Source organism: Ceratotherium simum, chromosome 13 (genome assembly GCF_057802395.1).
Source record: "Ceratotherium simum simum isolate JZ-2026a chromosome 13, ASM5780239v1, whole genome shotgun sequence".
NCBI lineage: Eukaryota > Metazoa > Chordata > Mammalia > Perissodactyla > Rhinocerotidae > Ceratotherium > Ceratotherium simum.
Window position 1 is genome coordinate 51932152 of NC_141912.1, and position 24209 is coordinate 51956360.

Here is a 24209-nt window from a genome sequence, read left to right on the forward strand (position 1 = left end):
TATAATGCACCTTCACCTGTACCCAGGCCTTGTGTGGCCCGGAGGAGAATTCCAGAAGCAGAATTCAATAACCCCACCCCAGAAAAATGCAAAACCGAGCTGGCTCGGGTCACCCTGGCCTTCGTTCAGTTACTAGAACATGCCAATGTGTTTGTTTCTCACCTGAGGCCTTTGCACACGCTGATCCCTAAGCCTGGAACATTGTTCCTTTTGCCCAGACCTCCTTTCTATCCCTCCGACACAACTTCCCACACACACTCGGCTCAAACGTCAGCTTCTCAGAATCATCTTCTGTCATCACCCTTTTCTTTTTCCTTATCACACAACCTTGTATATTTCCTTCACTACCCTTATCACTAAACTATAATTATTTATTGTGTACTTGTTTTATTATCTCTCCCTCCCTAATCAAAGGTCAAGCTCGATGAGTCAGAGATTAGACGAGTTTTAATGGAATCCTTTTTTTTTTTTTCTGAGGAAGATCAGCCCTGAGCTAACATCCATGTCACTCCTCCTCCTTTTGCTGAGGAAGAGCGGCCCTAAGCTAACATCTATTGCCAATCCCCCTCCTTTTTTTTTTCCCCCAAAGCCCCAGTAGATAGTTGTATGTCATAGCTGCACATCCTTCTAGTTGCTGTATGTGGGACATGGCCTCAGCATGGCCGGAGAAGCGGTGCATCGGTGCGCGCCCGGGATCCGAACCCGGGCCGCCAGTAGCGGAGCACGCGCACCTAACCGCTAAGCCATGGGGCCGGGCCCCAGACACGTTTTACAAATCACTTTACACCCAGGGCCTGGTGCACAGTAGGCACACAAATATTTGTCTGGATTGATCAATTAATTATTTAAAACAAACAAGTGAAGGCATGGTATGATTGACAGAGGGAAGCTCTTTATGCGCAGAACCTCCAAGGGCAGCCCTGGAGCACAGTCTAGGCTTCTCATCCTTGCTGTGAGAGGCATGCTTTCAGGATATGACTTGTCTGCTGACTTCTCCGAGAAAGTGTCAAACTCATCGTCTGATCACGATCTGGCTTTACAAACAGGCCCCTCCTATAATAAAGGCATGCCCTGGTCACACACACGTCAACTGCTGTGACCCCCAGGACGATACATTCTCATGGTAAATTAATAAAGCAGAGTTGGGTTATGATCTAGCATCCGATATAAATTGACTCCGGGGAGAAATGTAATGAAAATACCAGCACAAAATTTGATAGCTGGATATCTCTTTATAAATTAATAAATTAGCATTCTGACCTTAAAAAAAGAAAAAGCCGGGGCCGGCCCGGTGGCGCAAGCAGTTAGGCGCCCGCACTTCGCTGCGGCAGCCCAGAGTTTTCCCATTCGGATCCCGGGCGCGCACCGATGCACCACTTGTTAAGCCATGCTGTGGCGGCGTCCCATATAAAGTAGAGGAAGATGGGCACGGATATTAGCCCAGGGCCAGTCTTCCTCAGCAAAAAAAAAAGAGGAGGATTGGCTTGGATGTTAGCTCAGGGCTGGTCCTCCTCACCAAAAAAAAAAAAAAAAAGAAAAAGCCTATGCATTTTGTATTTACAAAAAGTTTACAAACTTAGGATTTATGGGTCATAAGAATCAGATGACAGAGAGGATTTTGGCAACACATATACAAAACCTTTAAAATGTACATACTACTTGACCCAGAAATTCCAATAGAAATTTATCCTAAGAAAATAATCATGAATGTATGAATGTATGCAAGTTTAGTCACAAAAACGTTTACTGTAGCACTGTTTATAATAAAAATTGGAAACTTAAAATATCCAATAATATGGAATTGGATAGATAACTTGTGGTAATCCCTATTAAGAAATACTCTGCAGCTTTTCAAAATATCTTATTGACTGGAATAATAAAGAATGATATGGAAGAAAGATTCATCATATGCTAACACCAAAAAAAAAAAGGGTTATGAATCAACACTCCAAAACGTTAACTCTAATTTTTGCTGCGTGGTGGGGTCATGTGTGATTTTTATCTTCTTACATTTACCTATATTTTATAAACTTCCTCTGCGAGTCATGCATCACTGATGTAAATGTATTTTGAGAAATGTTTCTTTAAAAATAAATTTTAACCAGTCACAAAAGGACAAATGATTTCACATATATGAGGTACCTAGAATAGACAAATTCATAGCGACAGAAAGAAAGGTGGTTGCCAGGGGCTGGGGTGGGGGCAGAATGAGGAGTTATTGTTTAATGGGGACAGAGTTTCAGTTTTGCAGGATGAAAAGAGTTCTGGAGGTGGATGGTGGTGATGGCAGCTCAACAATGTGAGTGTGTTTAATGCCACTGAATTGTACACTGAAAAATGGCTGAGGGGGTAAATTTTATGTTATGTGTATTTTACTACAATTTTTTTAAAAACTAAAAAAAATTAAATCAGTAAATCCTAAGTAGAGCTGGTCTAGAGGTGTCTAACTTAGTATTAAGATTTTCAAGAGACAGGAGTGGAGAAGGCTAAATTTGACCCTGGACCACATATGGCACTGAGCAAGACAATCCATCATGCCCCCCAGGGCTGGAGCTTGCCCTGGGACGAGCAGTGTTTGCCTTGTTTCCTGACAGTGGCGCTGGCCATGGCCTGGCCTGTCTCTTCTTCCCTGAGCATGGAGTTTTCTTCACAGGTCACGGGTTAAGAGATTTGCCCCCAACGCCCTTCAACGAGTTCCTGATGGAGCCAGGCAGAGAATGGAGTCTCACCCTGAAGTCCAGACAAGTCACCACTCTGCCACAGAATGAAGGACGGGACCAGGTTCAGCTAACACAGGACCAGGTTCCGCTAACACAAATTCCTCTTTTATTCATCAAGAGGGCACCCAGCGCTTTGGAACTGGGAAAGCAGGGCAATGCCTGGTTCCTGGCGGTGGGACCTGAGGGGTCCCCCCAAGGCTGTGGAGCTGTGGGCCAAGGGCTGGACGTGGCCTGCACTGTATCTTAACAGCAGTAGGATGCTGGACACTGAGTTTAAATATCTAAAAAGATCATACAAATACAGAGGAAGGGGAGGTTTCCAAGTCCTCCCAAGCTAACAGTGCCAGGGAAGGACAGAGCCAGTGCTTCTCTTACCTGCTGTAGGCACGCTAACGTTATACTGAGGTAAAATAAATAGGAAGGCAGTCTTGGCGGTGACCTGTAAAATAAAGGAAAAAGGTTCCGATTTAGCTTCTTGCTCACATCAAAAGAAACTAGTGGAGCCTGCGACCAGCCCCCAGGGCCCCCTTTACGTCTCAGACCCACTGGCCTCTCCAGTGAGGGGTTTTACCTAACACAGAGGTAGCACCAGGTTTGCTCTGTTTCTTTAATGACATCCCTCCCAATACCTACACAAAAACAAACAAAGCAATCCCGGGCCCTGGATGGAATCGAGACCTGTGCTCGCTGCAGGTGGAATGCAACAAGCTGTGCTCGGCCGGCTGAGAGCTCACAGGCTAAGGGTACAAATCCGTCTGCCATTCATTCATTCATCCAACCATCCACTCATTCATTCAAGTATTTACTAAGTTAGTTCTACATACCCAGCATTGCGGAAGATGGAAACCAGCAGATGAGGTCACAGCCTTCAAGAAGCTTCAGACCTAGGTTTCCCCAGCACATTGGTTGACTGCACACTGCACAGCAGCCCCAAAGTCTAAACCTGAGCTTCAGAAACTGAGAATTCCAGCTGCTAATTTCACATCTACCTTCCTGTGGGGCACGGGGCAAGCCATAACACCCCACACTGCAGGTTTGTTTATTTCGAAAGCTGCTTTTAAAATCTTAATTGTGCCGTGAAAAATCTGCGGTTGTCACCTGGTTATTAATGGCCAAACCAGTACTCTGGCAGTTCAGCCTGCAGGGGAGAGATTCCAAACACGGGGATCCAAAGCCTAGACTCAAGAATCGACTGCCTGGGTTCATGTGCCACCTCTGCCATTTGCTGCTGTGTGACCATGAGCAAGTCACCTTACCCCTCGAGCCTCCACTTCCTGGTCCAGAAAGCAGGGACATTTGTAGGACCCCAGCTGGTCTGGGTGGTGCTGGCCCAGCTGTTGGTGGTATCTGAGGCTCCCCAGAGGTTTCTGATGTGCAGCTGGGGCTGAGCACCACTACCCACACAGTTCTGGAGCATGTGCGGAGGCCAGGTGAGAAGGAGGCCTCTGGAGACACCTCATCATTAAAGAAAGAGTTACGGGTCCTCCTCTGCACAAAAAGCTTTGAAGGACACACCGTGGGTGTGAGGGGAAACACTCTGGGCATGGCAAAAGCAGCATGCATCATTCCTGACAGCCCAGAGGGAGGTCACTGTGCTGGCCTAGCCTAGAGAGACCACCCTCCCCATTACAGGGCAAAACTCCCCCCGTCAACAAGCCCCGTTTCTCTGCAGTGGGGGGTCATTTGCTCTTTGTACCTAGTGATGCACGAGCCTTCCCATGTCTTTGCGCTGCTGCCTTAGCCGTGTTCTGTCAGGCTGGCAGGGACGAAGTCCAATGGGACTAGGCGAGAAGGCGCTCTGGGAACACAACACCCTATCTGGATACACAGGTCTTCCCTCTCCCCACTCCACAGCCTTATCACTTTGGTGCTCAAGACCTTTTCCAGTGTGTTCCTGACCTCCCTTCCAGCCCAATCACCTGCACAGTCATGTGTCACTTAATGACGGGGACACGTTCTGAGAAATGTGTCGTTAGGTGATTTCATCATTGTGCAAACATCATAGAGTAACTTACACGAACCTAGATGGTATAGCCTACTACACACCCAGGGTGTATGGTACACATCTTATGGGACGTCCCCTGTGGGATGTTGGTGACCGAAACTTCGTTATGTGGCCCATGGCTTTATTTCTTTAGAACAGACATACTTTGTTTCAGCCAAAATGTGCCGCTCACCCTTTGCCGGTTTTAGCCCCTCTCATTTTGTACCCGACTTCCATACCCTCCCCCACAAAGCAAAGAAAAAGCTCCACTGATCAGAACCTCGCTCATCCTCCGTAACCCAGCTCAACTGCCCCCCGTCTGCGAAGCCTGCCCCCTGGTCACCACACTCACAGGGGCTCTTCCTCCAGAGCCTCAGGACCACACCCCACTGTGCCACCATTCCATGCAGTTCTCCTCAGCGTCACTCCTTGAGGGCAGGGGCTGTGCTGCCTCACCTTCCCCCACACCCTGCTCAAGTCACTACCCCAGGTGCTCACAGGAAGTGCTCAGTAACCGCTCACTGAAGAAGACGCAAGTCAAAAGCCGAGTCTGCGCTGGCTCGCTTCACTCCAACGTACTGTTCCCAAATACAAACTGTATCTGTCTTTAGTGGGAGCAGCCCCAGTGCTGTCCCTCCAGCTGTCCTCTCTGTCACCTCTGTCACCACAGCCTTGAGACTCGTCTAGCTGCCAAACCACCTAAACCCAACCCCTGCCAGCTCTGTCATGAAGGCCCCACCACCACCACCACTCCAGCCACAGTGGTCTCCCCAACCCCCCAACTCCACACACGCTGGTCATCCTTGACCTGACCACCTAGCTCTCTACATCGCCTGCCACGACTCCTTTGAGGGTACACCTTGTCTTCTCAGGCTGAAATCCCTGTGAGGGAGGATCAGAGGAAATGGAAGAGAGGAAGGAGAGAGGAAAAGGCAGGCGGGCAGGCAAGAAGGAAATATTTACCAAACACTGTGCCATGCCCCAGGCACACATCTCTCACTCAGTTTCCTTCAGGAAACACACTCGTCCTTTAAGGCCATGGGGCAGAGTGGACCTGCGTGGGGTTTTGGCCCACCAGCATCCATTCCTCCCTTGCTAACAGCACCCAAGTTTCCTGAGGAAACACCTCTCCCCAGCTGTGGGAGCACAGGGTGTGTGGGGGTCACTGTGGTGGCCACCTCCCTCCTAGAAGGATGAAGGGGCCAGACCCTCTCTCCAGGACAGAGGCCAGCCAATCGGACACCCTCTCCTGGGCTCTGAATCTTGGGCAGGAATGGAGGAAGTGCTGGTCAGTGCCGTGTGCCTGCCCAGATGCTTCCACTGTGGTCCCCACAGCCCTGCCCCTGAAGTGCCCCAGAGCCCCATCAACTGTGGGAACCCCCAGAGCACTCCCTACGTTGGCCAGAGTCCATTTCTAAGATACATTATTATTCAACGTGTAGAGTGCTGGTGTTCAATCCTGGCTACATATTTGAATCCCTGGGGGAGCTTTTAAAATCTCTATGCCCAGGCCATCCCCAGCCAATTAACCAGACCCTTTGGGGCATCAGCATGTCATCAAGCTCCCCAGAGCATTCCAACATGTAGCCGAGTCCAAGAGCCATTTGTGCAGAGACTGTTCCTCATGCTCTCAAAGCAGGCTCCTCTGGTCAGTCTGTCTTGGAACCTTCTCTGTGTCCTTCATAGAATTTATTTTTTAAGTAAATTTTTATTTTAACTTCAAGAGAAATACACATACTTTAAAAAACTGAAACAATCCAGAATACGTACGAAAAACCTAATATTCACTCTATGTTCTTTGCTTTTTTCCCCTTCTCCAGACCATATTCATGTCTCCCTCTGCATGTTCGGTGTCAATTCTCTGAGAGCTTTTCCTATGTGTTTATCCATGTGGAATTTATTTAATTTTGGCATTATAACTTGGACTGTGTTTACTGACACAAGGGATTAAAGAGTGAAAAAATTTTAAAAGAGCTACGACTTATTAAATAATATTTAAATTACTTTTTTAGCTCTGTTAATCAATGGCTGTTGCACATCATACAGACCAAGGTACAAATCTGTTCAACATACATGAAAGTATCCAAGTACAGTTACATATAAAAATGCGGGTGTCAACTTTTTATTTACTAATGCCCACATATAAATGAGTGGTTATATACTAAAACCTTCCTTATACATACTGGTGCTTTTCATTAATATTTCCCACAGGGTCACCCCTAATGTTTAACACTGAAAAGCTCAACCAAATAAAACAGGCTCTGCGGGAGTGTACATAAACGTATAGAGTCTGCTGTCCTTTCTTCTCAGAATAATCCCACCTTCTTTTTTGAAAGGAAGGTAGACTTTTGGTCTATGGGCTCTACATATATTCTTGCCCTACTCCCACATATTCAGTCAATTCTCGTTCTTCCCAGTGGTTCTGGTCTATGAAGTCACTGTGAACACTGAATTAGGGGATCCTCAACCACCGCTCCCGGGAGAAATACAGAGTTAGGTTCCGACAAGTCTCTGGTGACAACATTTCCATCAACTGATCAATATATAACCTTGCTTTATGTGTTTTTGTTTAGACGCTGTCTTCGATATCTGCTGTTGAAGCATGAACACTGAACTCACGGCCAGCAGCCCTGTGACTCATGTTGAAGGAAGTTCATCTCACACACGTATGTTCTCGGGAAGGCATGTCACAGCCTCCTTGCACTTAGGGACACCTGACAGCACTTCAGCACCAGGCTTGAGGGCCGCTTTAAAAAGTAAAATCACCAACAAAAAGCACAAAAATGAAAAAGGTGTGGCACTACACAGACTATAAAAAGGATGCTCATCTGTAGCAGGAGAGCTGAAACAAGGCGGCAGAGTGTCCTCCCATTTGACCTCAGCTGGGAACATGCTCATCGGGAGACTCAGATTTTTCACCACTCTGTGCAGTCCACAAGTGACCGCCACACCGCTGTGAGTACTGATTTTGAGGTTACAAATAAATTTTAGGGAGTAGGAGCGTTGGCGGATAGGCAATCTGCGAAGAATGAGAATTAACTGTATTGGGGTAAACCCAAATGCAAGCTCCCTGAGGGCCAAGATTTCTTCTTTTTTAACACCTTTATTGAGGTATAAGTTACACACCATAAAATTCACCCATTGTAAGAGTACAGCTTTATGGGGTGTATCTTTGTTTTTAAACTCTCTCTTTGCTGGAACATAAGTTCTAGGAAACTGGGGATCTTACTTGTCTTGATCATCTTCAACCCAATCTCATAAATACCTATTTGATGAACTAATACTGCAAGCAGCTGTAATATTTGGTAACCACAGACAAATGCTTAACAAATGCTTTCTGAACACAATTCTGAGAAGAGAACAGGATCTAGGACTCTGATTAAAGCAAAAATACTAGATTCCAGTATTTTTCCATTCCTACCCCCCTGGTAGAAGCAGCAGGTCATTCCAAAACGTGAATCTTTCTTTGTCGACAGCCATGCTTGCTCCCACTTTACCAAGTCTCAGCAAGATGGTGTCAGTTTCCACGTCTTATAGATGAAGAAGCTCAATAAAGCTGGGGCACAGAGAGGGCAAGTGGCCTCCTAAGACCTCACACCTTTACAAGCAGAAAAAGCAACATTCAACTTGTTTTTTTAAAAATCTGTTCCAAAAACAAATTTAGGATACACGGAATACGGCACATAAAATGGAAGGCAACACGAAATGGAAGCAGGAGAGGACCAAGAAAAATATATCGAAGGCAAAGAGACGGAGCAAGGAATGAGGCTGATCTACAAAACTGCATTCCATGAAGTTCTACTCATTGGCTAAAGGTGGCTGGAAATTTGGCTCTGAGCTTTCTGGAAGCCATATGAAGGAGGAAGGGGCATCAGCTCCTGGATTCACCACGTCCGTTAGTTAAAAAAACAGAGACTGCTCAAAAAAAGCAGCTCTACTTCTCCAGCATAAAAACCACTCTCTGTGCTTTAAGAAGTCCTTTGGCCCCAAAACTTCCCTCCATAACCCTCTCCCAACTTCAGACCAGGGACAAAACGACTAACAAGCTCCTCTCTGCATGCGCTGGTTTGGTTCACGTAGCGCAGAGGGCTGAAACAGGAGCCTATTAAAAATGTCATTCCAATTATGTCCCATCCCTCTAAGGCTGTTTATAGGACACATTATTGGGTTTACTAGCATTTTAAACGCCAGGCTCGGTGGGTGAAGGGTTAAAAGTGACAATGTGCTAATACACTAACGCAGAGGGAGAACACTCAATGACGCAGGAGGGATCACGTCCCTCTTTCTCTCTCTCTCACGCACACACAGAAAGCTTCATTGAACTTGTAACTACAACAGAGCATCAAGCACAAAGGCAGTGACATTGAGCGTGCTTGTGTAGCTATAACAAAACCAAAACCGTTCCACATGCCGCATTCTATTAGGGGCACACGAGTCTGAGCTCTTGGGTGCAACTAGACCAAGGATGCTGGTGAAACAGCTGCTTCCAGCAAAGCGAAGTGTGCTAGGATGCCAGTCGCAGTTCTGCTCTGGGGCAGCTGGGTGACCACAGGCAAGTTACCTCTCTGGACCCCAGTTTTTCACCCATTAACAACTGTAATGGCCATTAAGGTTATCATGTGCTTACTCAGAGCCAGGCACGGGTCTAAGTGCCTTACATAAATTATCTCGTGTAATTCTCACAATGACCCTGTGAGGTAGATACTAATAATATCCCCATTTTACAGATGAGCATGGAAAGGATAAGGCTAACTCAGGTGATCAGAAGGGATGTTCTTAAAGGTCCTCTCCAGCCTCAGCTCCAACAGGCTATCATTTCCTGATTCCACTTATTTGTCAACACCAAAAACACAGCGTTACACTGACAACCTGCTGAGAGGTCTTCCCTAAAGTTTAAAATAGACTACTGCTTCTCTGCCTCGTGAAGACGAGGTCCAGGTATCATCCATGTCTGAGAAAGCAAGAAAATAAGGCCTCTCGAGTTAACCCGCCAGCCTGCCACCCACCGACACTGGGCATACCCAGGCTTCCGAATGCCCCAATCTGTTCCCTTTTCACTGCAAGTTGATATCTGGGCACCAAAGACAAAAGAGAAGAGCTGTGCTGGAGGCAGGCCCATCGCCTTCTTTTAAGTAGGTAACGTACTCGATCTTCTGGTTTGGTTTATTCCGTTTATTTCTGGGTAGACACAGCCACATGGTGGCACTTGGAAGGGGCTGTGTTTGCAGACCAGCCACCGAGGACAGGATGGGGGATGAAGCCTCTGCTCCAAACCGCTTCTGTCCCATGGACACCACCACTGCCACCCCAGGGCTGAAACACCAAGCGGAGCACGTGGCCGAACTGTGACCCCCCCATGACGGACAGCGAGGCGGTTGCTACCTTCTTCCTCGGAAGCACAGGTAGAGCCAAGAGGAACGTCCTCTCCCCCAGCGCAGCCTGTTCTCAGGAAGACAAATGGTCTCCACTCAGACTTTCCCAAAACTGACTTGGCATCTTTCTGCTGACGCAGTGGATGGGAAAATCTCAGTCAGACAGGAAAACACGTGAAAGTCATGCCCAATCGGTGGGGCAGTGGCTTTCTGTAATAAAAGAGTCTCAGCCCTTCTTTCCTGAACCGTTCGCTCCCCGAAGTTCTCGCTCCAGGAGAAGCCCGGGAGTCGGGCTCATCAGCTGCACGTGTGTTCTTACGGCCGGGACTCGACGTTCCTGGGTTTGCAGCCCCTCTGTCACTCAATAAATGGCGGATACAGCTGAAACAAAGATGCTTGTCACTCCTGCTTTCTGAAATTCTCCGTTTTGGTGACCAGAGTCTGGTTGGGAGGCCTGAGCGCCTGAAACCAGGGGGCAGAGTCCTGACGGTGCCTTCCTGTGTGGCTTTTAGCAACGTCCCGAGATTCTGGTTTTCTCACTTGAAAAACTGCCTTGATATAAGAATGAGGCTAAGCTAAACACACACACACAACAGATTCTCTATGAGCCATGTTCACACGCTGAAAAGACTCACCATTAACAGTCCCGAATGCAGTTTACATTGGATTGGAAATGACAATGTACATTTATGAGAAAAACCCATAATCAGAACAGCCATGATAAAATTATATTACTTGCTTTATTATATTCATCAGTCTTAAAGCCTAAACTTTATATCGGGATAAAGAGGAATTTAGAAAGGGTCACTTAGTTTTAAAAATTTTTTTAATTTTTTTTTAAATTTTTATTTTTTAAAAAAAGACACATACGAAGATTGAACTTGCCATGCTATCCATCCCCAATCTGGGAAGTCAATCCACTCCTGAAAAACAGGAGGTGGCCTCGAGACAGTGCTTCCCACTTCCTTGATCTCCACCACTTCATTAAGACTCTAAGAAGACGGCACATTTATGCAACCTATGCTTGCACAGATTGAACTTGACCTACCATGTGCCTTAAAGATAACCTTAGATAAAATACATGTATTTGCATAAAATAAATATCTTTCTTCTCTGAAGGTCTTAATATACATACCTTCATCTGTCCCCTTAAAAGAGCCCTGATCAATATTTCTAACACTCTTACTTGATTATATACTTCACTCTCCTTCACCTGCTCCCAACAACTTTGCCCTTATTTGGAAAGCATAGCCTACTCATAAACCATTCCTCATGGAAGCTAAAAATTTAATAAAGATATAGAAGTGCTCACATAAAATAATTGTTTAGAATATCAATGTTCTTAAAATGTATTTCTCTCGCACTGCATAGCAGAGTTCAGATTATTGGTTGCATTGTGGATATTCCTAAAACACACACACACTGGTTGGGAAAAATATTTTTAATTTTGGCCAAAAGCCACCTGCTCAGATGCAACATCATCTTAAAAATAAATTAAAAATCAGGGCCGGCCTGGTCGTGTAGTGGTTGGGTTTGCACACTCCGCTTTGGCGGCCTGGGGTTCGCAGGTTTGGATCCCAGGTGCAGACCTACACACGGCTCATCAAGCCATGCTGGGGCGGCGTCCCACAGGCAAGGTAGAGGAAAACTGGCACAGATGTTAGCCCAGCGACAACCACATCACAGTGTGGTCTTAGCCACAGGTTTTAAAGAAGCTTCAGCTCCATGAGGCAGGGAGCACAAAGGGAGGGGGTAATGCTAATTGTCACAGATGTGTCTGCGACAGCCCATCACTCGTCACTGGCAATCATCAAGAGTGGGTGCCAGGAAGAATCATCCCCAAGGAACTTCTGGCATTTCCCGGTATTTGGGGAAATGAAAGGATTACTCCCAAGACCCAGGGTAGCTGGACCAAGCGGGGCCCAGGTGCATTTGCCTTCATTTGCTTGTTTACGCTTAGGGAAGGAAAATACAGGCAGACGGCGATCTACTGCAACCATTTTTGATTATTCTCTACCACCTGGAAAGTTTCCTACTCAGACATCAGCCTGTCGATCCCCATGTTTTGACTGAAGAGCCAGGCATGTGGAGTAGAGCTTGCTGGAAAAGTGAACTGCGAGTTTACAGGGATGGAACAAAGTGAAGCCGTCTCCAGGGGCCATAAACCACGTCTGTCAGCAGGGCTGCCAGCTGATTTGCACAGGGAGCCTTCAGGTTCCCCTAGGAATCTGTGTCAGGGCACTTAGAGAGAGGCCCTAACCCGGGGTGTCCACCCCCGCCCACATCTAAACTGAGTGAACTAGGGCTGGAAGGCAAACAGATGAGTTTTAAAAAAAGCCATTCTGTAGGAATTTTAGACGTGGGATCTCTGATGTCCTAGTTTCCACACACCCCTACTCCATTGGGGCAGGAAAGAGATTAAGTGCAGGGTCCCAGGGAATGGGCCACCGTGGTACCATTCTGATACCAGGAGGAGCCTTCCTCTCCCCCACTCAGCAAGAAGCGGAGGTCAGGCCGGGAGCTCTGCTCTTGCATCTTGATTCTGAATCACCTTAGCTCCCAGCACTCTCTGCGCTACAACAATGCACCCCACTCCTGTGGGACGTGCATGAGAACCCCACTCTGGGCTGGCATCCAGCCCTCTCTGCATGGGTCTACAAAGACCTGCCAAGCACCACCTGCACGAGGGCACCTGGTAAGTAGAACTTGATGATGATGATTCGATTCAGGTGAATTAAATCAAGGCCAAGAAGGTTAATGAAAAACATCCAGCACTCTAATATCCCTGCTCCTCAGCAAATAACATTCACAAGGGATGTGCTGAATCGTCTTCAAAGTGAAGGAAAATAACAACATAAAAGGCAAGAGTTCCCAGAAAAATGTGCTACAGATAAACAGAAAAGACAAATCTAACCCCAAAGGCCTGGGCTGAGGTAAACACTACCCAAGCTTTGCCACAAACCAGTCCCTCCACACCCCTAAACCAAATAAACAGTCTAGGAAAATGCTGATATTTAGGTTAAAAGCCATATTCCAAGATATTTCTCTCCCTTTCTCTCTCTCTCTCTCTCTCACACACACACACACTTAGATATAGCTGCATACATTATTACAAAATCTTGTTTTACTAATTGAAAGTGGAGTTTTAAATAACATCTAAAAATCTGAGGGGCTTTTTCTCAGCCCGGCAAGGCCAGTCTCAATCACAGCCCCTCAGCACCCCAGGAGGCTGGCTGTGACCCCACACACAGCAAAAGCAGCCCAGGAAGAAACAAACCTCAGCGGGACAGGCTAGATCCCCAGTCTGAGCTCAGCCCGTCCTTGGAGGTTGACAGGAGGCTGCGGCACCCACATCCGGGGCTCGAGGTGCAACACCCCCTCTGCTGATGAATCCGGGCCTCGGAGCAAGAGCCAGAAGTCCAGGTGTCCCCCACCCAGGCCCGCTGGGCAACTCTATTTCAGGCGGACACAAGAAGGAACAGGAACTACCTGGGACACTGGTGACCTTAAGCTTTGGCCAAGAAGCACAGATAATCTTTACACGAAACAATCGCACAGTGAGAGCCGAAGGAGGGGAGGACACAGACACACACAAAGGGGGAGGGAAGAGGAAAGCGCCCCCTCTGCCAAGGCCTTGTTGGGGCGGTGAGCGAGATTCGGTTATCTGCAGCCCTGCTCTGTCCCCTCCCTGTCTATGCACCCTGAGGCAGGGACCAAGGCCTTGGCCTGCAGAGGGCAGATGAAAGAACTACCCTTGAGAGCTGTCTCGGCCATCTCCCCTGACTGCCCTGGGGAAGACGACACATCCACCCTCCTAAATGCCCTGTTCCACAGTCCTCCGTGACTCCCCAGTGCCTCGGAGAGGATCAGGACCCCGGCCTGGCATCCCAGACTCCACAGGTACCCCACCTCACCCTTCTAAGCTTTGCCCCCTCAACTCCCAGACACGGGAATGCCCCCTACCCCCCACCCCTACACCATCCCAGGTAGGAAAGGCACCACCCAAATCTGGAGCCCAGTCAGACAAATCGGCATACAAAAGCCCATTTACAACACAACAAAATCATCGTTATTAGAGGGTAGCGCAGGCAGTTCAGGAGGCCAGAGGGGGGCCCCAGCTGAGACAGGGACTGAGCCCCGCCTCCTATGGAGAACATCACCAAGGAAGTTCTGTCCGCCTGTGTCGTAAAGGGATGGACAGGCCAAAAGGAGGAGGGAAGGGGGCTGCGTGCACTAGGGTAGAGAAGCAGGAGAGAGGTGACTTCTGGGGAAAATGACTGGACTGTGTGTGTGTGGAAGGTGACAGGGCTGGAGGACCAGCAGGAACCAGGTCTCTGAAAGGCCTTCGGGCAGGAATCAACAGTGGACTCTGTCCTACATGCAGGAGGTGGCCACTGACGAGTGCGAACAGGGGATAAGGCGATGAGACGGCCCTGGCAGAGAGCTCCTCTGCTCACTGTGTAGAGGACCGGCTGGGCAAGAGGAGGGAGGCCAAGCAGCGTGGAGACCAGTTGGGAGGGAGCTTGCTGTGAGAAGGGCTAACGCAGGCCTGGACGAAGGTAATAGCAACAGACGCAGGACACCGTGGGGCGATTTTCAGAAGACTTGAGGCACGATAAATTAAGGTGAGGGAGTGGTCAAGAGTGGGGCTCAGAGGCCTGGCCCCATGGCAGAGTGGTTCAAGTTCCTGGTGCTCGGCTTCAGCGGCCCGGGTTCGCGGGTTTGGATCCCGGGCACGGACATACTCCACTCGTCATCGGCCATGCTGTGGCGGCATCCCACATACAAAACAGAGGAAGACTGGCACAGATGTTAGCTCAGGGACAATCTCCCTCAAGCAAAAAAAAAGGAGGAAGATTGCCAGCAGATGTTAGCTCAGGGCGAATCTTCCTCACCAAAAAAAAAAACAAAACAAAACACAAAACGTGTAGGTGTTCAGAGAGTATTGTGGATGGTGGTACCATCAATCACAAGGAAAAACAGCAGCAGTCCAGGGCTGGGGGGGAAGGGGAGAAGGAGACTGAGAAGGACAAGTCAGAGGCCAGAGGAAACCCAGGGGGGCCCAGCAGCCGAGGGAGGATGGCACTGCGAGGAGTCAGTGCGAGCTGGGCGGACCTCCAGGGAGAGCCAGGCAGCCTGGGACTGAGGTGCGAGCTGCACTGGGGCAGTGGTAATTTTTTCTCTGATGGGTCCCAAGTGGCTGGAACAGTGCTCGGCTCACAGTGGAGCCTCAATCAATGTTTGTGGAATGAATGAAAGCATGAAGAGTCCATCAGATTTGGGGACCACAAGGTCACTGGGACCCTCGCTGAGTAAATGTTGGAGGAAAAGAGGGGGCAGCAGCCGATGCGCGTGGGTGCACGTGAAGCAGGAGAGTGGAGACTGAAATCTGGACTGCTTGCTGGGGCAGCCGGGAGACAGGGGCTGAGAGGTCAGGGACGGATGGAGAAGCCAGAACCAACGTGTGGTGAGGAGAGAGACCACGGGGAGAAAAGTGGTTGGATATGCAGAGAAGTCGGGGGAACTGGAGAGAATATATCAACTCAAGGGGTATTTCTTCAGGAAATGAGATCCAGGAGCACAGGAGAGGTGCCCAACGGGGAGCAGCAGCCCTGGGCGGCTCCCCACCAGACTCCACCGCCTCCCCAGGTCACCAAGATCTCTGCTCCCTCTGAAGTTCTGATACTTGTCCAGATACAAACACTAGATACAGAGACGATGCTCAATCAAAACTCCTGGACCTGATGTGATTTAGAGGAGGAAACAGGAAGGTGAAGAGGAATATGGAGGACCTGGGAGAGAGGCAAAACCAAAACGCACACCCCCCATCATATTCACAACAGGACTAGGAAACGCTTCTGCTATCTATTTAGTCAGTTCTTTTGAACCGGTGCCACACTGCCCCTCTCAGCAGGACTTTTGTTTCACTCATTTCCCGAGAGGGAGGGCCACCTGGACGGATGTACATTTCCCAAGAGGATGGCTGCTCAGCGGGTTCCAAGGTGGGGAAGCGTTAGGGTGCCGGCCAGATGGCCATCAGGAGGCCTCCAGCTTCCCATCGGTCTGTCAGCCTTTCCTGTCTCTGGCCGAACTGATGGGGTTCAGAACCAGAACCCTCAAGCACGCAGAGAAGCATCTGTCCGTGGGCTGGGGTCCATGTTCTGAGGCCTGCAGTGACTGCACCACAGCCACCGGCTTGATTCCAGGGCCTTCTCGTGGATCTTGAGAGAAGATGGCTACACCAGGTTTTCCAAACCGATCTGCCAAGGAAAGCATTAGAAGTGTGTGTGCACGTGTGCGTGTGTGCAAAGCTGGCTGCTGAGGCACTTTCACACCCCCAGAAACAAGCCTTTGTTTAGCACAGTCTCTAGAAAAACCGAATTGAAAATACATAAAATCAACCCTTCAATCACAAAATATTTACTGAGTGCTCGCTCTGGGCGAGGCACAATGCTACAGGAGATGAAAAAAAAATTATACGACCAACCTCTTTCCCTGAAAGGCTCAGAGCCAACATCAGGAGCTGGGCTATCAATCTAGTCCAACTCCCTTATTTCAGAACTGATAACACTGACCACCCTTCACTGGACACTTACGGCAAGCGGGCAAGGTCGAGGCACTTGACAAGACCACCTCATGTAACCCTCAACACCCCTGTAAGGAACACCGACAACTACGGTGTGAGGTCATTAAACGCTACATACCCGAGGTTACCTCATTTACCCTCCAACTCGAGAAGGAACTACTGCTGCTACTACTATTTCTGAGCGCCTACCACATGCCAGGAACTGCTCTAAACGTTTACAGAAATTAACTCCTCTAATCCTCCCAGAGGCCCCATGATACAGAACAAGTGAGGCACAGAAGGCTTAAGACTCTTGCCCAAAGGCACACAGCCAACAAGCCCCAGAGGTGGGAGTGGAAATCAAGATCCATCAGACTGTGACGTCTGGATTCTTAACCACCATGCTACCCGAGCGATGTGCCTGAAACTAATGGTCAAAGCGAGTCTGTGACGCGGGAAGAGTTAGTTTTAAGACAACAAGATGTCAGGAATTGGGACACAATCAGGCAAAGGAGAAGTGGCGGCTCTCCCCCTTTCTCAAGGCAGAGACCATGGCTTTACTCATCTCTGTGCCCCCACGGTCCTTTGCACAAAGGAAGGACTCAGTAAAGTGCTCCGAGTTTGGAGATTTACGGATCTCCTCTGGGAAGACTTCTGGGAGAGGGTGAGCTGAGCCAGAAAGATGTACAGAGAGTGGATAAGTAGAAGAGAGCGGCAAGGGTTAGAACAGGGTCATGACGGTGCTGAGAAAGTACAGAAGGAGGCCGCAAGATGGCGAGGCTTAGATTCATGTGGTCACGGTGGCTTTGGGGGACCACCCACTGTGCGGGCCAACTTTAGTTCTCAGCTGTCCCCTCGTGTTTCAAACTAGCTAGTCCAAAACGGGACGAGGAAAGGAAATCCGGCCCTCGGACCCCTTGAAGCTTTCATTCATTCATTCATTCTAAAAGCTACTGGGCCCCCAAGTCAACTGGCTTTGCCTACTGAGTCCATCAGTAGGGATGCTGTCTATTCCAGCACAGAGGGCATTTCAAAACCTTGCTTCCCAAAATCATTCAAGCCAAAATAAAGAAACAATTGCTTCCCTCAAAGTAAGGGAGGCAACATTGTAATATAAAAATTCGAACTCTATTTCTAGCCACAAACGCTAAAAACTATCCCATATATCATAATTTACCAATTAAATTTTATCAGTTACCTAATGGACAAGCGAGTCTGCGCTCATCCATGTGAAACTGTCAAGGAAGTAATTTCCTGTTGGCTACAGACATCCAAAGACTAGCGGTAACTGGACACAGCGATTAGAATCCCACTTATGCTGCACTGGAAACTCATGTTGGTCCCTGAGGGCCGAGTGTGCAAAGCACTGGGGTAAGAGAAGGAAATGGGTTTCAGTGGTCCTGGAGTATTACCTAACTAGCTGCAAAAGACGGAATTGGAAGCATCTAATGTGCTGCCACTTTTAAGAAGCAAAGGTGATCCTGGTCTCACCAGAGATCAGGGCAAGAAGTAGCGTAAAGTAGATGTTACACCATTCGGCTTGTTGCAATCAGGAAACATCTGTCCAAAAAGCCTGATGTCAGAGGTTGTAGTATTTCAGGAGCATTGGTCCTGCTGTGCCACCCTTTCCGATCGCCTGTGGGAGCAAATGGGGCTGGATTCAAATAGGAGATAGGGCAGAATCTGTTAAGGGCTACCGGGCTGGATAATTCTCCACCGTGCCCTGTGTCCCAGAGCAGAGAGCGGATGACCTTCATGGAGTGCATCAATGGGCTTCCTGGTCCTCTGGCTTCAGCTGAAGCTGCAGGACAATAGAGGGCACCAGGAGGGTGTTCATTCCCTGGACCCCTCCCTGCTGGGCAGGTGGGGTAGTGACACGATCCTCTCCCAAGGTCCAGCCCCTGTCCTTCAGCCACAGCTCGCTGGCATCACCTCTCCCTCCTCCTCGCTCTCTCCCTTACATCTTAAGAAGTTCTGTATCCACGCCACCCCCTTCTCTTCAGCCTTAGGGCTATCTCCTCACTTTTGCAAGCCTTGGATGCTTTACCACCCCTTATCTGTTTCCCCATCCAGTCCACACCCTTATTAATAGGGCCTTCCAGAACCTTTCCCTAATTACCCCATCTGTTTCCTGTGGGACCCTGACTGATGCAGTTATGCTCCTCAATGAGAGGCTTACTACTAACACCACATGATAATAATTAACCTCGTCAATACAACCGCTGGCACGGGGCACTTCAAATCAGCAAAATTCTCTCCCATCCATACGTGCCGGGAATATTCTTCAGGAAACCAGTGGGAGGCGGACAAACAGCCACTCTCTAAGGGTCAGCTAAGTTCTGATGACCAGCAATGCTGACAACCAGCAGAAACAGCGCTCTTTGTGCAGGACGCCCTGGGACTGGCTTCTCACAAACTCCGATCAAGACAAACCCCCACTGCGGATCAGCGCCCACCTGTCTGAGTGTTTCAGGGACCTTTACTGAGGACCGATGAGCGGGACGCAGGCCCTGAGGACACCACTGACCTCTGGCTGTAGTAACGTCCCCCGGGCCTGGCTTCATGAACATTCAACTACATAGCTTTTAGTATTGATTTTGGAAAATCATGCCCACATTGAATGGGCACTGACTTTATACTGACCAATAATGCCTTGTAAATAACATCTGCTCTGCTGCAGCCAGGAAGCCCGAGGCTCTTTGCCTGCATGTGCTCAGAGCACCGTGGAAGGGGTTACTTGGGTGCAAGGGATGAGCCAGGGAGTCCCCAGCCCAGTCCCTCCCCTGACACAAAGAGATTCTTTTCCCTTCTATTTTTTCAAGATGGAGCAGGAATCAGAGGGAGGGTGGGCATGAGGGGGAGGGTGAATGAGGGAGGAGGGAGAGTCTGCAAACAAACGGGCCACTTATCTGGGGCTGTCTTTCTACCTTTCCCTACAGCTGAGCAGCCCGGTGGCAAGTTGTCTGCCAAGCTTCCCCGCCCGTGTAAACACTCTGGCACCAGCTGGGGTTTGGAATCTGCTGAGTCTCTGCCAGCTGGCGACCTGCAGATGGGTCAGATTAAAGGAATGCGTAATGAGTGAGGGGGTGGGAGACAGAGGCTGTATTTACACCGATGGGGTCTGCAGGGGTCAGTAAGACATTGGCCAAAGGAGGCTCTGGAAGTGGAAAAATAAGAAGAGAGGAAAGGGGTTTGCATGTGCCCAAGCACCACACCCCACACAAATGGCCCAAGGCTGTTATGTTCATTTATTTTTTTCCTTTTAAAAACTGACTTCTTTGTCTCCCTCTCAGTCCCCCTGCACCCCCCCAACATCTCCCAAACCAATTACACACAGCCCTTTGAAAGGTTCTCAGCTGGCTGCTCGAGAAGTCTCAGCGTGATCAGACAGCACAGACACTCAATCCTCTGCGATCCCAATTTGGGAACGTTAACACGGAAACCCAAACCACGTGCTGACAAGCAGGCCCTGGGCCACGGTCGGCCTGGCCCAGACCAGGCCCGGCCCAGACAGAGAGCCAGCAGTCCCGGGCAGCCAGCCTGGCCTCCAGGCTTAGAGAGAGAGACCTCAGGCCCTCCCATGCAAAGCCCAGAGGGCAAGGATTCGAGGAGATAGCCCACCTGACAAGACCACCAGGCCACTCAGGACCTTCGGCTGCCCTGCAGAGGGAGCTGGGGACAGGAACAGACGGAAGTCAAAAGTCCTGGTAGGCACTGGTGGCCACACCTGCTGGGAAGGCCACCTGCAGCCCTCCTGAAGCACCTGCAGATCTCAGACCCCAGACGGCTATGTTTATCCCTGAGAAGAGGAAGGCGGCAGCACTGAAGAGCAGAAGCACAAGGGGCGGGGAGGAGTCGAGTCGGGAGACCTGTTCTTAGGCAGCTCAGCCACAGACCAGATGTGCAGCCTCAGGCTACTCCCACCCCCCTCGCCAGGCCTCAGGGTTTTTATTTTCCAAGGCTGTTCTCTGAAGTCCCTTTGCTTCCTCAGATTCTTCCACGGGCTTCCAGGACAGGATTCAAGCCTCAGCCCTTCCAGCTCCCTTGGCAATCCCTGCCACCAGGGGCCACCTCCGCTCCTATGACACTCTAACCTACTTCCCTACTCGGATCTTCCTCCTGAGGGGCGGTCCTGCATCTTTACCTAAACAGTGCATCATCACCTCCCATTCGGCATGCCAAAAACCAAGCTTTGCATCTTTCTTCCAAAAGTGGTGCCCAGGAGACATCCTGAATTTACACCCGTGCCAGGCTGCACTCAGGGACTCCCCACCATCCCTAACGGCCACCTGTTGGCTTTCTCCTTTATTATGTTATTAAATCTGTTATTTCCACTCACAGTGCTCCGAAAGAGCCTCACACTCTCATCTCTCACCAGCCTGTAGAAGAGGCTTCTAACTAGATTATCTGCCTCAGGACTCCACCTTCCTCCCTCGCCTCCCACCATCCTAGACAGAACAGCCACGCCACACATAATATAAACAACAGACAGCCCCTTCATGGCTCCCCACTGCTTACAGGAGAACGTCTAACTCCTTAATCTGACATTCCTGAACCTCCTCCTCTCTCCATCCTTAATGATCACAACTCCCCCAAAAGAACCTAGTACAACAGCCCTGGGAGTCCTAAAGAATATTCTAGAATATTATTCCATGAAATACTCTCCAAGGTCAACAAATACGTTTGGTACACATATACAATACTCATTACCACTATATTAAAGGCTCTGACAAGTCCTGCAGTAAAGAAACCTGTTTAGCCTAGCATTTCCCAAGTCTATCTGGCCCCAGAACTTTCTGTAGCATTGCATCTAGGAACTGCTTTCTTCCATTCTCTGACCACTAGCCCTCTGTTCTGTCTTCCATTTCTGTCTCTGCCTTGACCCTCCTTTGAGGGCCAGCTCTGGCCTCCCCTCCTCTGGCAGCTTCCCCCATCCTACCATCAGTACCCATGCTGCTTCCTTCCCTCACACCTGAAGCAGCTGCCTCCTATACCTCCTTGTTGAGAGGCGGGAGAGCACAACAGCTAAGAGCCTAGTTTTGAATTCAGAGAGACCGGTGTTAAAATCCCGGTTCTGCCCTCACTACCTCTGAGATGGAGTCGTTCGGCTTGTTTATGTAGAGAGAGAACAAAATCTATTAAAGAGGACTGTTGAGGGGGTTAGTGGGATTAGAAGATCAAGTCTATACCACAAGGCCTGGCACATCACGGTATTCAGTAACAATGAGTCATTTTTCTTCTTGTTTTTTATCATTGCTATGTCGTTTATCATTTTCTGTGTATCTTCTAGACAAGAAGCCTCTGGAAGCCCCAGGGCTAAGCACTGTCCCTTCCTCTGCCCTCCCCCTACATAAATCTGGTTTACCAATCACATGTTGACAAGGCAAACCCCCCAACAGCTCCCCCCCCCTCAGAGAGCAGGGGAGCACACACCTTGGGCACGAAGCAGAACCACCTGCCCTCATCTGTTGGTGCTGAGTGGAGGCTGGCGGTCCAAAGACTCTCTGAGGCAGACAAGTCCTAATAGTTCTCAGAACCCCCTGAAGGTTGCTGTCCTGCCCTGCCCACCCCCGACTTGTTTGCTAACTACACCCCTGAAGGGTGGGGAGGCCCTCTGGAAACCAGAGTGAATAAGCCTCATCCCAAAGTGGCCTGGGGGCTCCATTTCCACAGCCCCACAACTGGGCAATGACAGGCTGCTGCACGGGGGTTTAAACTTTAAATTTTCAGTTGCTGGTTTTAAAAGCTTGAATTTTCACCACATTTCATTCATGTGACTTGCTCAGTTAATATCTGGAACTGAGAAGTTTCATTTCCACTTCTAGTCAACCCTGACTTGCGTTTTTCTTGATGCTTTTGTATAGGCTTCTCTGAACGGTTTAAAACACCCCCATTTCACCCTCTGAGCCACTCTTCAAAAGGCTTCTGAAAAGCAAACCTTTTATTTATAGTAGGTGGGAACGACATCTCTATGATCGAGGTCACGGTCTTATCTCTACAGCATCCCCGAGCTGCTCTGCTGAACCCCACCCCCCGCTCTCTCCCCTCCCCACCCCAATTTCCACTCCATGCTCCCGCTTCTCTCCCTCCCTTCCTCCTCTCACCTTTCCTGCTCCCCAAGCAACAGGCCCTGTCACTAATCCAAACTTGCCATCTCTCCATTCCCAAAATGAAAACAGCTTTACCATGCCTTTTCTTTTTTTTTTTTTTTGTGAGGAAGATCAGCCCTGAGCTAACATCCATGCTGAATCCTCCTGTTTTTCGCTGAGGAAGGGTGGCTCTGAGCTAACATCTATTGCCAATCCTCCTCCTTTTTTTTTTTCACCAAAGCCCCAGTAGATAGTTGTATGTCATAGTTGCACATCCTTCTAGTTGCTGTGTGTGGGACGCGGCCTCAGCGTGGCCGGAGAAGCGGTGCGTCGGTGCGCGCCCGGGATCCGAACCCGGGCCACCAGTAGCGGAGCGCACGCACTCAACCGCTAACCCACGGGGCCGGCCCCTACCATGCCTTTTCTGATCCTCAAAATGATAGACATTTCCTTGAAATATATACATGAGTAGATAAAGCATAGAGAAAAAATAAAAATTACTTCAAATTCTACCACATAGAGAAAACCACTGATTATATTTTGATGATTATCCTTATAGATATCTTTTCATAAAAATAAAACAAATCCAAATTGGAGAAAAAGGCCCACACCAGTCTCGCAATCTGCAATCTGCTTTTAAAAAAAAAAATGCCACCATATGTTTGGGACATCATTCTGTGACACTGCATGTCAATTTATATCCTCATTTAAACTAATCTAACCAATCCCTTACTGGTAGACATTTAGGAACAACCTTATCTTTTAAAAATGCTAACATCTCAAAATATTTGAATACAATATTGAGTGGAAAAAAATCAGAATTTGGTCTGTGCATTTTTAATACAGTCACGAAAAACCCTCGCGTCCAGGCATAAGAACAGAGTAGTTAAATTAATTGTGCTAAGTGGGGGAGTTAAAGAAATCTGTTTATAAAAGCGGTATTCAAACAGCAAAGAAAGTCCTTCAACAAAAATAACTTGTAAAAACCAAAATCCCTATTATTTAAAAAAATGGTATGACAGGTCACACCTCAGTATCAGATATTTCAAGCAGATGATCTCCACTTAATTTAACCTCATAGTTTTCTTCCCAGTGGAAAAGGGAGATAGCAATCTTGAAGCCATAAGATCTCTGAGACAGGGAAAAGGAGAGGGGTAATTCTGGAGCTCAAGACACTGGAGGGAGGGCAATCAGGGCAATTCATGGGGAAAACCATGGACTGGGGGCGCGGGCTCAGAGCCCACCGAGGAGAAGCCCTCAGCAAATGGACTCAACCTGCACCTTTCCTGACAGCCTTGGTGACCCGCCGTGTCAGGCAGCAATGTTTGAGTGTAAAAGGCGTGTCCAGTGCAGAATGGATGCACCAGGAGGTACACACTCTACATAACTATAATATGGAAATGAGCGGTGTAGTACAATCGCTGCCTAATGACGGCTGCAATAGTCATGGCATTAATTAATATTCATGAGGAACTAACA

General features: G+C 48.8%; 1 protein-coding gene across 2 annotated transcripts in view; it reads right to left on the bottom strand.

Moving 5' to 3' along the window:
• TRAM2 (translocation associated membrane protein 2) overlaps positions 1 to 24209 on the bottom strand; it is a 76041-nt gene that overhangs the window by 32916 nt on the left and 18916 nt on the right. For both annotated transcript variants that reach the window (XM_087438710.1, XM_087438711.1), the window contains exon 2: positions 3096 to 3159. In XM_087438710.1, the coding sequence (XP_087294836.1) occupies positions 3096 to 3159 (64 nt within the window). The remainder of the gene's footprint in view (positions 1 to 3095; positions 3160 to 24209) is intronic.